This window comes from Electrophorus electricus, chromosome 7 (assembly GCF_041902795.1).
Source record: "Electrophorus electricus isolate QZ-2024a chromosome 7, ASM4190279v1, whole genome shotgun sequence".
Taxonomy (NCBI): domain Eukaryota; kingdom Metazoa; phylum Chordata; class Actinopteri; order Gymnotiformes; family Gymnotidae; genus Electrophorus; species Electrophorus electricus.
In genome coordinates this window covers 32619286-32635000 of record NC_137503.1, presented here as the reverse complement: position 1 = coordinate 32635000, position 15715 = coordinate 32619286, and the positions used below count along the sequence as shown (strand labels likewise).

At 38.6% G+C, this 15715-nt stretch overlaps 1 protein-coding gene across 3 annotated transcripts in view; it reads right to left on the bottom strand.

Moving 5' to 3' along the window:
* Positions 1–3744, bottom strand: part of nmu (neuromedin U) — a 7956-nt gene extending 4212 nt beyond the window's left edge. For all 3 annotated transcript variants that reach the window (XM_027024445.3, XM_027024446.3, XM_081718534.1), the window contains exons 1-5: positions 3518–3744; positions 1187–1242; positions 509–556; positions 226–285; positions 52–81 (exon numbers count right to left, since the gene is read on the bottom strand). In XM_027024445.3, the coding sequence (XP_026880246.2) occupies positions 52–81; positions 226–285; positions 509–556; positions 1187–1242; positions 3518–3638 (315 nt within the window). In that variant the 5' untranslated portion in view covers positions 3639–3744. The remainder of the gene's footprint in view (positions 1–51; positions 82–225; positions 286–508; positions 557–1186; positions 1243–3517) is intronic.
* Positions 3745–15715: the final 11971 nt, after the last annotated feature.

Below are 15715 nucleotides of genomic sequence, written 5' to 3'. Positions count from 1 at the left end.
TAATTTGAGTAGTCTCTGAATGTGGCTGTAGTAGATGCCAGAGGTACTCACCCTTTTACTGGTCTCTCGAGCTGACAGCTCCTGCACACAGAGAGACACTGTCACGTTTTGTGTTACCTACTTCACAGAGCCAGCTGCAGTTTATATGTTATTAATAAATTGCTTTTAGAAGACGCATGAAACCAAGCATGACATTGCAGTGCAACCTAACAGGAGAGACATCACCTGAGCCTTCCGCAACATCTCCAGCATCAAGCCACAGAACTCCCGCAGTAAGTCTGGGGTCTGAAGGGTAAGTATGGAAGTTATGGTTCAATCACTTACTCTTCATGCAAATGACTCAAGTCTAGAGGCTCAGTGCCGTGGAAATAGTTAAAGAGATGTTTTCCAAATACTGACTGCCAGACTAGATCCAGCAAAAGGTGAGTGGTACTGACCAAAGTACGCCAAACATGGTTCAGTTACACTAAGGGACAGGGGTCTGTGTAACGGCAATGGTGTCACTCACTCTGAGGGGTCTTTCCGCAGAGAGGTGAGGCATGCACGCATTATCTATCTGTGGGAGAGAGCACAGGGAAAAGAGCTGTTGGAATGATTGAAGGGAAAAGCGCTTTTCTATTAAACACATTTTCAAAGCCAGGCAGTTCATTTAGATGCACTGTCAAACACAATAGAAGATTTTCAGATTTTCAAAGCTGCATGGCATGTGTGACAGCTCTGATATGGAAATCCATCCATCATATTTGAAAAACATGTGAAGGATACCTATTTAAATGTTACAGAAAGCAGCCATACACGATGAACCATGTTTTCATATTCTAGGGCATATGAAAATATAGGTCCACGCACAGGTCTCTGTGCAATTCCATACAGCTACTCAGTTATACTCTTTGATAAGATAACAAATTATTGATCCCAAAGGAAATAGCTTTGTTCGCATGAATCAAGAAAACAGAGGTTCAGTCATTACATGCCTCTTTGGTGCTGTAGTTGAGCAAATGTTATGTGCTATGGCACCTTAAGGTCAGATATTAATCCCATGATTTAATAAACTGTAGTAATAAGGAATAAGTAAGATGGATTAGAAAAAGATTACAAGAATGGCCGGCTCTGGGGGGATCATCTTTCCTGCGCTCATCGGGGAACGTCCACTCACGTGTGTGCTTTGGGTGTGAGTGATACCTACTTGGTTTAGCAACTGGTCATGATCTACTGTGGTTGGATTCAGGAACACTGGAGCACCTTTCACACACACACACACACACACACACACACACACACACACACACACACACACACACACACACACACACACACACACCATGATTAAAGGTTTGTATAACTGTCTCAAATTTTGCATATTTAGTGGCATAATAGTTGTTCATGCGTTTGAATGAATCCTATCATCTGTTACTATATTGTTTATGCTTTGCCTACATTTTTCAAAACTGAAATGTGGATCAGTGATTTTCATGTTTGTTCCAGAGATCAATGCACTGAACACAAAGAAAGATAAACGATGAAAAACACACCTTTTCTGCCAAATTTTCTGAAGCTATCATTTTGCAGCATGTTTAAGTTGCCATAGGAATTATATTTTGGTGGATGTTGCCTTTTTGCACTGATGTGAGATCAGTTTTGCTATTTCATTTAATGGTTAAAATTAGGGCCTGGCTTGGATGAACTGCAGGGAGAACAAGTTTTTATGTAGAGCGTTTGCTTTAGATAACAAACCACAGTCTTATCCAGGATTTAATTTAGAGGTCATGGCTTTTAATTTCTCATATATATATATATATATATATATATATATATATATATATATATATATATATATATATATATATATATATATATATTACAATAAGCCTATTTTGAGGAGATCTTGATATTAATCAGTTAACTTGTAATTTAGTTCTATAAAAATCTGACTGCATCAGTTTGTATACATGATGGACTTAGACATGTTAGTACATCACCACAAGCATAGTGTGCTCACTGGTTCCATCGAATCAAGTAATGATAAATATTTCTTAAACCAAGAAGAACTCTTATAACAAGCCGGGAGAATTCATTTCATGTGAACAAAATTGTAGATTTAGAGTTGTCTGTTGACACCCAGGGGAAACAGGTGCATGAAAGGTTGCTGTAATTTGCCTCATAACTAAAAATGTAAGGATATTTAACCACATTTCGTTTGTAGTCGGTCTACCTAAATTCTTACCCAGTTCATCTATTAAGTAGTTTTTAAATGTAAAAAAAAAAAAAAAAAAAAAAGATACATCCGGGGTCAAATGCTTAGAAATGCACTCGAAATTCCCCGGACGATACGAGTATGTAAGCTGAAAATAAAAATCTTAGCCGTGAGTCCTGCGACTGGGCTAACCATCGAATGAAACCTACAATACTACAATACTAAGCTAAAACTAAACTAAAACCTACAATACTTTCGTAGGATGCAGTAAAAATCACGTGAAACTACAGTGAGCCTATAGTTTCACCAGTTTGGGTACCAGTCGGATTTGTCTTGATTTGTTGATCTGTCTTCAATCTGTTACTTCCATGTAAGACTATTCTCGCACTTTGGCCAATAAATGAGCGAAAACGTTCATAAGCGACCGTGTTCGGAATGCCTGCTGGCACTTGTCCTGAAGGTAAGACGGTACTGCCCGACCCCACTGCGCACTGGAAACGGCACTGTCCCGACTGCACTCCACACACAGACAAAACTCGACTTGCAAAGCAATGTTCATCCGTTTCCCAAAATCACCGTCGTGTTAGGATAATCATAAATTAGAGAGCTGCGTGTAACACTCGGTCTAACATTTAAAGACGATCCATGTTTTACGATGCTTTTGGGAAACGTTGCTATCCTGAGCTTGCATGAAAACTAACGTGCAAACTGTCCCTCCGCCTTGGGCTGCAGATGGTGTGACGCGAGCTCTCCCCCGTGCACCAGGAGCGGCAAAAAGATAGATTTTTGTTCAACTGAAATAGTAAAAATAATTTTTACAATGATATTTAAACATGTTATAGGCCTATTACTTTAACACGCAGAGCTGGATAACTGGAAAACACCCCCGACCCCAATGAGGGGAGACTTTTTTTTTAAAATCATAACTGATGTTGATTTCAAATATACCGATCGTCTGTTGACTTTATATACAACAGTGTTTTATTCTAAATATTATATTATTGGCACTCTTAGCTGTCAAATCACTCGTGAAATATTTGCGTAAAATTAGTTATGATAGTGAACAACGTATTGCGCAGCCAACAGACCGATCGCTTCTAGCAGGCTAAGAATTGTTGTAGTTGGGCTCTCTTTAAGATAACGTAGGACGAGTTTGTCTTTATGCATATCACTTCATTATCCCTTAGCTCTAGTTAAAGCACCCCTCTCTCCAGTAATACGCACAGACTTTTCAAAACGCGCGCAATTCTCCACGAACGTGAATAGCAAATATAGGAATGGGTACTGAAAAAGTTGGAGAAGTTTGTTTCTTATCATACTTACTTCTGCAGAGTGGTACCGCCGAGATCACGAGAACTGCGAGCGTGAGGGTCGCGAGGCTGAACGGATTCATCGCGCTGGGGAACGCAGTGGTCGCGCAGGTTCCGTCTTGGCTGGTCTTCATCGGTGCTCTTGCGCTTGTTTCGTGCTACTCGCCCGTCGTAGCTTCTCGCTGGTATTACTCAGCCTCGTTGGTGTTCTGCCTTGCAGCGAAAGGCTTTGAAGGCTGTAGGTCACACCCTTCAGTAGACATCCACTTGTCGAGCAAATTGCGTCATGATGAGTGCGCAGTGAAGACTTTTTACGCGCGTAATGCCGCCGCTTTCCCCAAAGGTTAATTCATTTGTTTTATTATCAAAAATATGAATCGTCAGTAGTTTATTTTAAATGATCAGGCATTTATCGATTATAAATTTTATAACTGTATTAAAGTGCTTGTTCCTTCAGACTGCAATTGAGTGCACTTTTAATGTTGAGCGAAATAAAAACAAAGAAGTTGCCCCAAATGCAGCAAATGCCATTTTGTGTATAATAAACATGCGGTTACGTGATAAAGAAAGTATACATAAAAAGAAAACGCTGAGCAAAAGGCAGTCTGAGCTCTGCACTTTAGTTCTTATAACAAGTTTCCACTGTGCTCTTTCATAATTTGGACGGCTAATTTTCTTTTATAACAGGGTTTATACACAAACCCTTTTAAACATTAAATATTCTTCCTTGAACTAATTTACAGTTTGTAGGCATACAGCACCCTGGAAGCCCTTACTGTGTTATCCTCTCTCTCTCTCTCTCTCTCTCTCTCTCTCTCTCTCTCTCTCTCTCTCTCTCTCTCTCCCCCCCCCCCACCCCTCCTGACGCCACATTATTTAATTAACATGCAAATAGAAGTGAGAAAAAAGAAGTTAAAAGGTACCACTTTAACAAAAGCCATCCAAAAATATTGATTCAAAGTTATTCTAATTAGGAAAATTTGTGTTTTTTTGTGATTTTAATGTGCGTTAGTCAATTATTTGTGCAACAATAGCTATTTTTCTCTGTAAATCTGAAATAGTAGCAAGCCTGCCTGTCAAAATCATCAAACCAAGATGGACTGGAGGGTTCAATTCATCCTCCTATATTGCTTCTTTAAGAAAAATCCAATATTATTTTACTACTGGAACAGAAATACATAATCATAACTGTTTCTTTTATTATATAATTATTTTAGAAAGCCTTCCACACTCTTTATATATAGGAACACCAGAAGTATAGTTCAGTTGTGATCTTGAATGCTTTGGGAAAGCTGGCATCCATCAGACTCTGAGTGCTAGATTACCAACCTGGGTGACATCCTGCCTGTTCTAAGCATAAACTGACACACACATACACACACTCACGCATGCATCTTCATCTGTATGTATGGTTCCTGGTCCCTTATAGTATTTTAGTACATTGGTACCTAAGGCCTCTCGAAAAGCAAAAGAAAATTATCAGCAATTCAAACGAAATCACATCCAACGACTCTCAAACTTTATCTCATTATCTCATTATCTCATTAGCTGAATTATCTCTCAGAATTACTATAGAGATGATGCAGTTAGTAAAATTAATTGTTTGTTGGAACACAGTGGTTTGCTCAAACGCAGTGATTAGAAGGTTGTCATGCATCTCTATAAACACTTCACAGACACACACTTCAACCAGCACAAGCACTTAGTCACAGTTCTGAATCTAAATCATTATAAATTACTATCACTGGAAATTCATAAGGCAGAAATATAAATAAAAATTCTATGACAGTTTTCAAAGTGGCTTGAACATTTACTTTGATGCAGATGTTGCATTAAGTGCGATATCATATGTAAATTACTCTATATGGGTGGGGGTTTTTTTTACTTTACTTTATTAAATATTTTGCTTATATTATTTTTTATGTGCACTTTTTGTCACCCCTTGTCAAGGATTAGGAGGGCCTGACGGCACACCACTGCGTGAATGTCAGTACTAGTGGAGGCATCAGCACTGCAGCTCAGGAACAGCGGCACTCTGCCAGACATGGAGGACCAGGGCTTGAGGCCAGGGACAAAATTCAGAAGCTTAATTAGTTTTTGAGAATGACTGAAATAAAGATACATTAGGTAAATAGCTGCTAAATATTAAAACAATTAAATTAATTGGCTTTGTGAGTTCTAATCTTCTTTAAGATTGGAAGATCATCTTGTATTAAAGTATTTTTCTTATTGGTTTGACTAATGTAGAATGTTTTTTGTTTATTTGTTTGATTGGTATTCAGTTTTATGTTTGGTTTTTTTTCTGTTGCATTATATTTGATTTGTTTTTGTTTGTTTGTTAAAAATCTCCTTGGCTGTCATTATGTTATGATTTTCCAAAAACAAAATTATATTGAGATTTTGAAACCATTTGTATTTTGTTTACTTCAATGTTGTTAATAATTGGTAAGTAATTGCATTAGAAATCTATTCTGCTTAGTGTATGTATGTATGTATGTATGAATATATATATATATATATGTACAGCTAATACTGGTACTATATATATATATATATATATATATATATATATATATATATATATATATATATATATATATATATATATATGTACAGCTAATACTGGTAGTAGATACAGATAATACCACAGAATCCAAATTTAATAGCTCCCCATTACGTATGAAAATACTGAGTCCAGAGCCTCATGGGTTCAACAGCATAAATATCACAATCGTTTGAAACAAACATGCAGTCACATCCTCGTCAACACTGTGAGCGCGTGTGCATGCGTGGATGTGAGATTTTGGCATGCTTTTTTAGTATCTGTTCTTTTATCGCACAGCATGAGCAAATCAAATCCGGCGACAAGTCAATTGCCACTGCTGTGATCACATCTAATCACACACGGAAGGAATGAGACGTCTCAGACAGGCAGCACGCCACTGGGAAATATCCTCTAAATCTCAGAATGAATAAATAATCTGAGAATATCCCTTCTAAGAAGGTTATTGCCAGATCATATGAGAGGACTGTGTCTGTTTGGCTCAGTTTGGCGGATAACTTTTACCCACGATGAATAAATCCACAACCATGAAAGTGTGCACATGTTGGGGAGATTGATCAAATGAATCCTTCGCACATCTTGGGAGGGGGGGGGGGGGATGATGGGGGACACACAGGCACAGCAGGTAAGAGAAAACGGATGAATAAATGAACTCGTGTGATAGCAGCAGATAAAAGATGTAGGAAGGTAGTAATGTGTGTAATTTGGACATGCCTTGGAATAGAAGAGTAACTTTTAGAACACATGCCTGGAGCGAAAATGCTCATTTCAACTCTAAAGTCACTATTATGAAATATAAATTGAGACAGTGAAAAAAAGAGCATGCCATTGTATTCACCTCTGAATGACCTTTGATGAGCAGTTAAGAGGCCTGGGAGTGATGTGGTGAGTAGCGCTCCCTGTTTCTAATTGTTCCACACCCTTTCCTCGTCCTCTGCTTGTTCAGCTCGGTCCACATCTTTAGGTCAGACAAACAACGACATCTTACCATGCCATGTTAAAGTGGAAGAAGTGAGCAAAGAGAGGAATTCACATTCCTCTTGACTTCAGAAATGAGGAGAAAAGACAAACAGAAATGGCACAACCTTTCAAGACAAGGTCTGAAGCCGATTCCAAATGAAGACGAGCACTTCCTTCATTCACTTCAGTGTTGCAGAATAAGAGATAATTGAACTTTTTCAGCAAAACAATGCCTAATGGCCTTGTTATTGCTTTTACCAGTGAAGAATGTTAGCCAACATTAGCTGAAAATTGAAACCCATCATCTGGAATTAGAAAATGCTACACTACCATGACAACTAAGCATTTATGGTATACATTTCCTAACCATGACATGGCTTTTTCGGAATATAAAATGTTAAAGTATGCTTAGATTTTTTTTTCTCCAGAAAGTATGGCAACAAGCAATCAGTTATAAAGGGAGGTTTGTTTTAGCTCCATGGAAGTGTGCAATTCTGTGGAACAGAAATTGACTGACATCTGTACTCTCTGACCTAATTGGCCTATTGGTGGATGTGGGTTTCCATGACCTAGGAGCACCAGGGAAAAAGGAATGACTCAATACCTAATCAAACAGGTGATTACAGGGGGGGGGTTGACTCATCACAGCTTATTTGCCCCTTCCTTCCTCTCTCTCTTCAACTATCCCTCCACCTCTTGATTTCTTTTCATTCCCTTGCTCTGCATGCCTACTGCCATTGTTATTCTAGTGAATGCACTGCGCTGCGCTTCATGCATGGTTTAAATGGATGCACTGGTCATTAGTGTTTGAGAAACGTCATCTCTGTCTCAGGAAACAGATGTTTCTGACTAGCAGCATGGTGGACCGTGTCGTTCATACTTACTACAGAAAGTTAGTTCAGAGTTAGCCACCTCATCCGTAGTCTTGTATACATAAATTACTATATCTCGCCATAATGCATTAACCCAAACATTTTGGGGGGGTTTACTTTTACATAAGCTGTGTTTATACTCAGGTGGGCATTTTTATCCCTTTATCAAATTTGAGCTCTTTACATCTTTATTGTTTATGTTTGCCAAATCGATGTCCACGTATGTGGATGTTTTTGGTTAAATTCATAGTTCCAATGAAACCACATCACCTCGATACCTTTTCACACTGTGAGGTAAACAGCAGCATTTCTCGCTTCTGAAAACAAATGGAGGCTTTATGATGCACTGGATGGTGAAAACGCTGGATGTAATTTAAGGGCCAGTAATGATAGTGATTGATGATAATCGACTGCGGTTCAAGCTTCGTTCTGGCTTGATGTGCACAGAGGATCAGGGCTGTTTTTACAACTGACGTGCTGCAAAAAAAGATGTACAGTTTCATTAAAACCAAGTAACAACACACATCACGCAGCCTTTCTCCTCTACCCACAGCAGATGAGCCACTGTGGGGAGTCAAACTGGGATGAATGATTTCACCCCCAAATAACAGAACCCCTGGCCTCGTCTGCAGCGAAAATCGTTGCGTCATCTTCATCCTCACAATTGTTAAAGATGTCAAAAGGACGGAAAAAGGAAACCTGTCTGTCCGTGGTTTCCTTCCATCAATGTCTGCTGACACAGAGTAATTAACCTTATCAATATGGCAAGCAACTGACAACATTTCAAGCCTGAATCGCACCAATCTTGAAAGAATCAATGATCAGACGGCAGCTGGACAGGCTGTAGCGTTTTGCCAGCCGGGTCAGAGTTGGCTCATGCAATTAGTGCTGCTTTTCCAAACGGCTGTGGGCTTTTGAAAGCCAGCTCCTCAATGAGAGCGCAAACACTGGTATTTCAGGGTAGTAATTAGTGGCACTGTTGTCTGAGGGAAGAGGTGTTAGAAGGCATTATGGCCCATGGAGGACACTTCGTCTAAGCAGTGGCTTAAATCAGCCATGCTAGAACAATGTGCAATATGCCCTGATCCCACATTAATACTGTCATCAAATAGACTGGCATGCAGTTTCAGCATGACACCAAAAAGAAAACCAAACAAACAAACAACAACAACAACAACAATGCTAGAGGAATTTAAGAAAGTGATTCAAGTATTCATGATTGATTTTACCCCAAATGGTGGTTTTACATACATAGAATAAGTGCAGTAATACAATAGGTTATATGACACTGTGAGTGAACCATTGGTGTTATGGACTTAACAGTTACAGCATTTGCCAGACTCTCTTATCCAGACCAACTTACATATTTCTCAGTAAAATATATGCATTCCCTGGGAACTGAAGCCACGACTCTCACCTGTAACGCGGTGGCCTGAGTGCCGCAATGCACGGAGCAGGACCCACAGACTTCCTCGACATGGACGAACGTCTAATCGAAAAAAAGACAACGGCATTCACATGTATTACAAACAATGAACGCAACACTGTTAACACTGAACAAACACCATGAACACAGATACATTTAACAATGACAAGAAGAACATTTAAAATTCACATTCACATTCACACATTACGTCAGCAATAACCAACAACAATGCAAACAATGACAAGAGTTTAAATACACAAAGACTAACACAATACAGGTGTGCAGGTGTGACTGCAAACAGGATCCTACCCACTGCACGCGGAGGGCCAAACCAGGTGACTCGTGGGAGGCGAGCGTTCCGTGACATCACCTTGCTCTATCAGCTGAGTTACAGGGGCTCCCTAAATTAATAAGCCATTACTACCACTCAAATGATGATCTTTGTGTTTCTGTAATTACCTTCAAGAATGTGACTAGAACTTGTGTTTTATTCAGTTTCAGTTAAGATATCTTTCTTTTTATTTGTGATCAAGAAGCATCTCTCTAATTGTCAAGTGGCCACAAACTCTCTAATTATACAGTGCTCACGTGTCTGCATAATTTTGCTTTCAGATTTTATGTTCCACTAATTGCTTATCAACTTTCATCCCCCACATAATGCTACAGAGGTGGTTTAAGCAAGACTTCCACATTTTCCTCCGTCGCACTCAGATCAAATCTCTGACCTACGTATGATCTATATAACCCCTTTTTCCAGACAAAGGCCTTACTTTGAAATATAGTTCCAATTGCACAGGCAGGTATGTTTGTCTTCTCAATCAGGATCACATGCTAGTACAGCGAGTGGGAGTGTGGTACATTTTTGTCCTCAATGAGCTTCTGTACTGCACTCCTTCATTCTCAAGTCATAATTAGAAACTGACGCACCATCTTGGAGAATTAACAGCACATCATTGCCTGCTTCTCCTGTGCATTCTTCATTATTGCACCTGCATGCACAAATATATGCACAAATACATATGACTCAAAATGGAATATACGCTCCACTCCACAGCGGTGAGGATGTAAGAGGAAGTACTTTTCCCTCAGCATGAACGCAGACGTCAGTGGACAGTAAGTTATTAGAAAGTATCTGGAAAGGGCCAACGTGGTCTAATTTAGTTTTAACTCAGTAGTAATATATGATGCTAACATCAGCAGGGCTAAGATATTGGTGCCCATCATTTACCTTAATGAGTTCTCTTGGGAATTCTGCATTATTACCAGTTTGCCTAAAGTACTGACTTTCAAGGAGCTCAAGTTAGAAAGCAAGAAGCATTGGTTGAATATACTCTATATGTGAAGGGAAGGTCAAACTGATGTTGAGTGCTGTCAGTACAGAGCACAAAGTGATCTTGTAACTTCTGTAAATATCACTAAAACCATTCAAACTTATTTAAACCACATGACAACTATGACCGATATTGATGTATGACAAAATATAACTTACTTTGTTGGTAATAATGTATAAAATTGAACTAATAGAAAGAGACCACAAACTAATGAATAGGTCTCACTTTGGTTTAACTGTTAACTGAACAAATGACATTCACCGTGTAAAGAAAAGCTGAAAACTCCTCTAATGACAATCCCGTAAAAACAGCTACTGCTTAAAATTTAATAAAGGAAATGTCCTTGTGCAAAACCAAATTATTTTCTGCCATATTGAACAAAAATGTAACAGAATTATTTTGTAAGCTTGGTGTTAGATATGAAGAATGTAGTAGAGCTGCTCCCAGATTCATCCTTCTAATTTTTTGTGTGCATAACCATAAGTGGTTATTATTGTTCTGAGTGTTTACATTGGAGGAACTAGTGCCTGAATACTCAGCACTCCCAAGTATGACCAGAAGAGAAACAACACTTGCACTGCCAAGGGGGCATGTTGTCTTTGATTTGAATATCTGCACTTCATCGATCTTTGATGGGAATGAGTTTGATCAGGTGACCAATATGCTGTGGGGTTTTTGGAACTATGGTGTTTAGACATATGTCCTCTGAGATTTTCTGGCATCAGCTGTATCACTTATCGGATGCATAAGCGAGATTAATAAATTACTATAAATAATAATAAATTCTAGAGAAGTCTTCCTTGCTTCTGGAGGTTCATTCACTGATCTGGCAAGATTCCAACTATATTCTTATTCCACAGTGTACTAATACCAATTAAAAGACCAATATGTATTAATGCCATCAAATGTTTAAAATTGTTGCAAACAGCCGTGGCTGAGAGCAGTCAACATTAGTGTGTATTAGCATGGCAGCATTAGCCAGTAGTGGTCAGAATCACTTCACTGGCTCAAGTATTCACTGCCTCTATAAACTGCAGAATGACCACAGAGTATGAAAATGTTGAAGTATTAACACAGAGTACTAAATGTTCAAATGTTCCCAACTAGTAGCTGCAATAAATTGGTTAAGGTTAGCCAACTTTAGCTCAAAAGAAAAATTAGCTAGATAGCTGAACTCGGCTTCCGCCCTTCTGAGCGTTAAACCACTTACGTCTTTCAAAAGCATCGCCAATATCTGCTTGCGTTTTAGTGTGTCTCTGGTCACTGAGCTTTTTAAATGGATGCCATGGCTTTTTAGGTAGGGCAGATTCTAACATGAACTCTTTTATCCATTTTGTTTGCTTGCATTGGTGACATCCTTATGTTGTGAGCCAGCCCCTTTGTTTCAGACCTGGCAAACCGGACTGTTAAAATGGTACTTGGAAATAAGCAGTGGGCAGGGTCTCAGGTCAAAACACAAACATATAATGTAGAAAACCCTGCATTTCAATTTAGCATGTTTCCTTACTCTCTGGTGATATATCATGGTTATTTTATCATTTGGTAAATATATTACCTATTGTCCCTTTAATCCTCAACTCCTGTTTACTTGACCTACCATTATTTGATGTGCTGTCTTTCAGTAGCAAGAGGCTTATCCCTCACATTAGGCAATCTCATGATAATTGCACATATTTAAGACAAAGAGACATGATTACAGAGTACACAGACTTAAATGTTTGCTCATTTGTGTAGGGAACTTAATTGGAAAACAAATCAATGAAATTCATAAATCAAGCATTCACTCATTTTGCGTATAAGATATCTTAGTGATGCTTCCTTCCTTGTGGAATCAAGGGGGAAATGAGCAATTCTGCCCCTCATGAGGATCAAAGAAAACATAATGGCTTCTTGAGCTGAAATCTCCATTTAGTCATTTCCTGTTATATAGGTTAGGCCTGCATCTGAGCATAAACCCAGTCAGAAAGATGCTTGGAAAGTTCGTGCTGACTGTTTCTGTTTCTAAAATTCTACATCATAAACCATAATTTTTTAAATTAGATCACAAGTACAGCATGAACACCTGGAGATCAAATATTAAAAATAATAGCAAATTAAATAATAGCCCGTCCTGGCCAGCTGACAGCAACCTGCGCTTTTAAACGTTCTCATTCTGTCATTGTCCAGATGACAGCATTTAGATGGCTGTAATCACGGAAACAAACTACTTTTTTGGGGGGGGTAACAATATGACTGGTATCTAGGCACTTCCTGTCAGAAATGTACAAACTGAAAGGGGTCATGTTTGTGGTAGAGTGGCCTACAGAGAAAGCAACTACCTGAGGGGTGATTAATAGGCATCCCAGAAAGAAACAGTCCAGCAACTCCAGAGGTGTGAGGTACCTGTTTTCTGATAGACCTGTATTATGCTGTGCATGTACAAGAGGATGGCACACATATTATTGATGGAAAAAAACATTATAATTGCTTTGGCTAAACCAGGACAAAATATGTTAGATAATCAAAGAGGCCCCCGGTTAATTGTTTTCTATCTTGTAAAAGCAATGATGAACTACTACAATGAACTACAATGAGGAGATCTAGTGTTTATTGATTCTGCAGTTTACTGATTCTGCAGAGTTATTCTGTCTCCCTTAGCTTCTGAGGTTTCCAACTATCACAGAGAATCATTTTCCCACAGGGATCGGTGGGAGAATGCTACATTTAACTCGTGTTCAAATGTACAAAGCCCCCCCCCCCCCGCTGTAGATAGCAGTACCATTACACTATTGTATTGGTCATCAGTGCTGGCATCTTTGGTTTGTATGAAAAGATTGTTTGGGTGTACGTTCTATCCACACCCTCAAGTAGGGAGTTCCAAGATCATCTATGAAAGACTCTTTACTAGTGTGCTTATTTGATTTGCTTCTAATACGCAAAGGTTTATAGAGTGCACACACTCATTTTGGCATATTGGAAAGGAAGTTTCCTTTTAGTTAGTTACATAGTTAACTAACTATGTTAGTTACATAGTTAGTCACATGATGGGACGTGCTGTGTGCTGGGTATATTAAAAAGGTCTTAATATAACACCGTGATGCATGTGCCAGTGGAATGTCGAGATGAATACAGCCTTTAGCACCTTTACCTTTGTTATCATTGCGTTGTGTATTAATTGTAAAATATATGTGCTTACTGTTGATAAGGGAATTGGTCACAGGTTATAGAAGGGTGCTAGCTCATCTTTGGTTTCAGTCTCATATCTATAAGGAGATTATGACTATGCTTACACATGACAGAAGGAGAAAAGAAACTGACCGTACAATTCAGACCCATCTCAGAAGCACAGCTAATAACTATAAATGACCAAACTGACCACTGAATGTGCTTCAGCATACAGCATTCTCAAAATGCTGGGTCCTTACATTTTTTCAGACTTAATGAGTTGAGGTAGATAGGACATGTATTCTTGTAAGGTAAATAAAAGAAAAGCATCTATGTCACAATAAGATAATAACAAGATATTATCTTATTCGTAGACCTAATTATAAAAGTGGCCCTAGGAAAATACTACACTGCCTACACCAAGACTAATACATAATAAATGGAAAATAAATCAACTTGGCTGACGATATGAATAGTCTACTTTCAAAAACACAGATTATGCCACACATAAGTGTGACGCAGGCCATTTTACACAAATGAAGACATTATGTATGACAATGGGAAAGCCCTGTTTATTCAACTGAAATTTGTTTGCCATTCAACATACTAGTCCAAAACATACATGTATAGAAGTTTTATTCTCAAAATTGAATTCACCCATACATGGCTCAGTAACCAGGCTTACAGCATGCCGATTTCACTACAAAATGGTGCCTCTTTGTGGTAAAGGAGGTTCACTACAGGAACTAATTACTATCAACAACTCTAAATGACAGATGATAGGGGTTTCCGTTAAAGTTACACTAAGTAATATTTTCCTTTTCCTTATGTTTGTTTGTTGCACATGCCTCTCCCCCTGATTGGCAGTGATGGGAAGGAGGCTTCGGACAGACAGACAATGAGCCCTTACAGGGTAATCCAGAGTAAAGCAGGGTAACCCAGGGTAATCCAGGGTAATCCAGGGTAATACAGGGCAATGCAGGGCAATGCAGTGTAATCCAGGGTAATGCAGGGTAATCCAGGGTAATCCAGGGTAATACAAGGTGGCTCTAAAAGACTCTGACCAAACTGTCTTGCCCTCATGTATATCTCTACACAGGAGTTGAGATACCAACTCCTATGTATGACAAATGCTCCATGCAGCAATGCAATTGCACAAAAAATGAAACACCTCTCTCTTAAATATTTAGAAAACAGTTACCTCCTTACAGGTGAATATTATGGGTTGCTAAATAGATAAGTATTGAAAGCAATATTACCTGCATTGCAATTCATCTCCTGCATTAAGGTAAGACACATTCTGGCTGTGTGAAAGGTCGTCTTTACACTCTTTAGTGTTTGTCATATCGAGTTGGCATGAATACACACAATCTCTGCAGGCAGAAGTGGGCCATCATGACATTCAGTTGTTATGGAAACACTTAAGTGAGTGTTTTGATTTGTCACTTTTACTAGTGCTGTTGATGAAGTGTCACTGCAAAAAAAACAGACAGCTCAGCAGAAAACTGCTTTATCGGACAAGCTGCTAACAGACACTTTCCATACTGATAGGAATACTTTAGTTCTTGTGTTTTCTGTCATCTTAAAAAATATTGCTTTGAAAACAAAAAAATAAATGTCACATTTTACTGTCATACTGTTATGCTGATAAATATATGTAGATAAAATTGAAAATGTAAGTGTATATGTCAATTTAACTGATACTGATAATTATACTGTAGAATATAAAAAGAAATTGTAACTTTAAAAAAAAAAAAAGTAAATTTACTTAGGAATTCCATGATACATAACATTTGAAAGAGATTTCAGATCTTGAATTAGTGTTAGATGTGGATTAAGGAATACCATTCCCCGCCAGTAGGTGGTGCTGCACCGCAAAACCCAGAGTATTGTTTATCTGAGTGCGGTATGACCG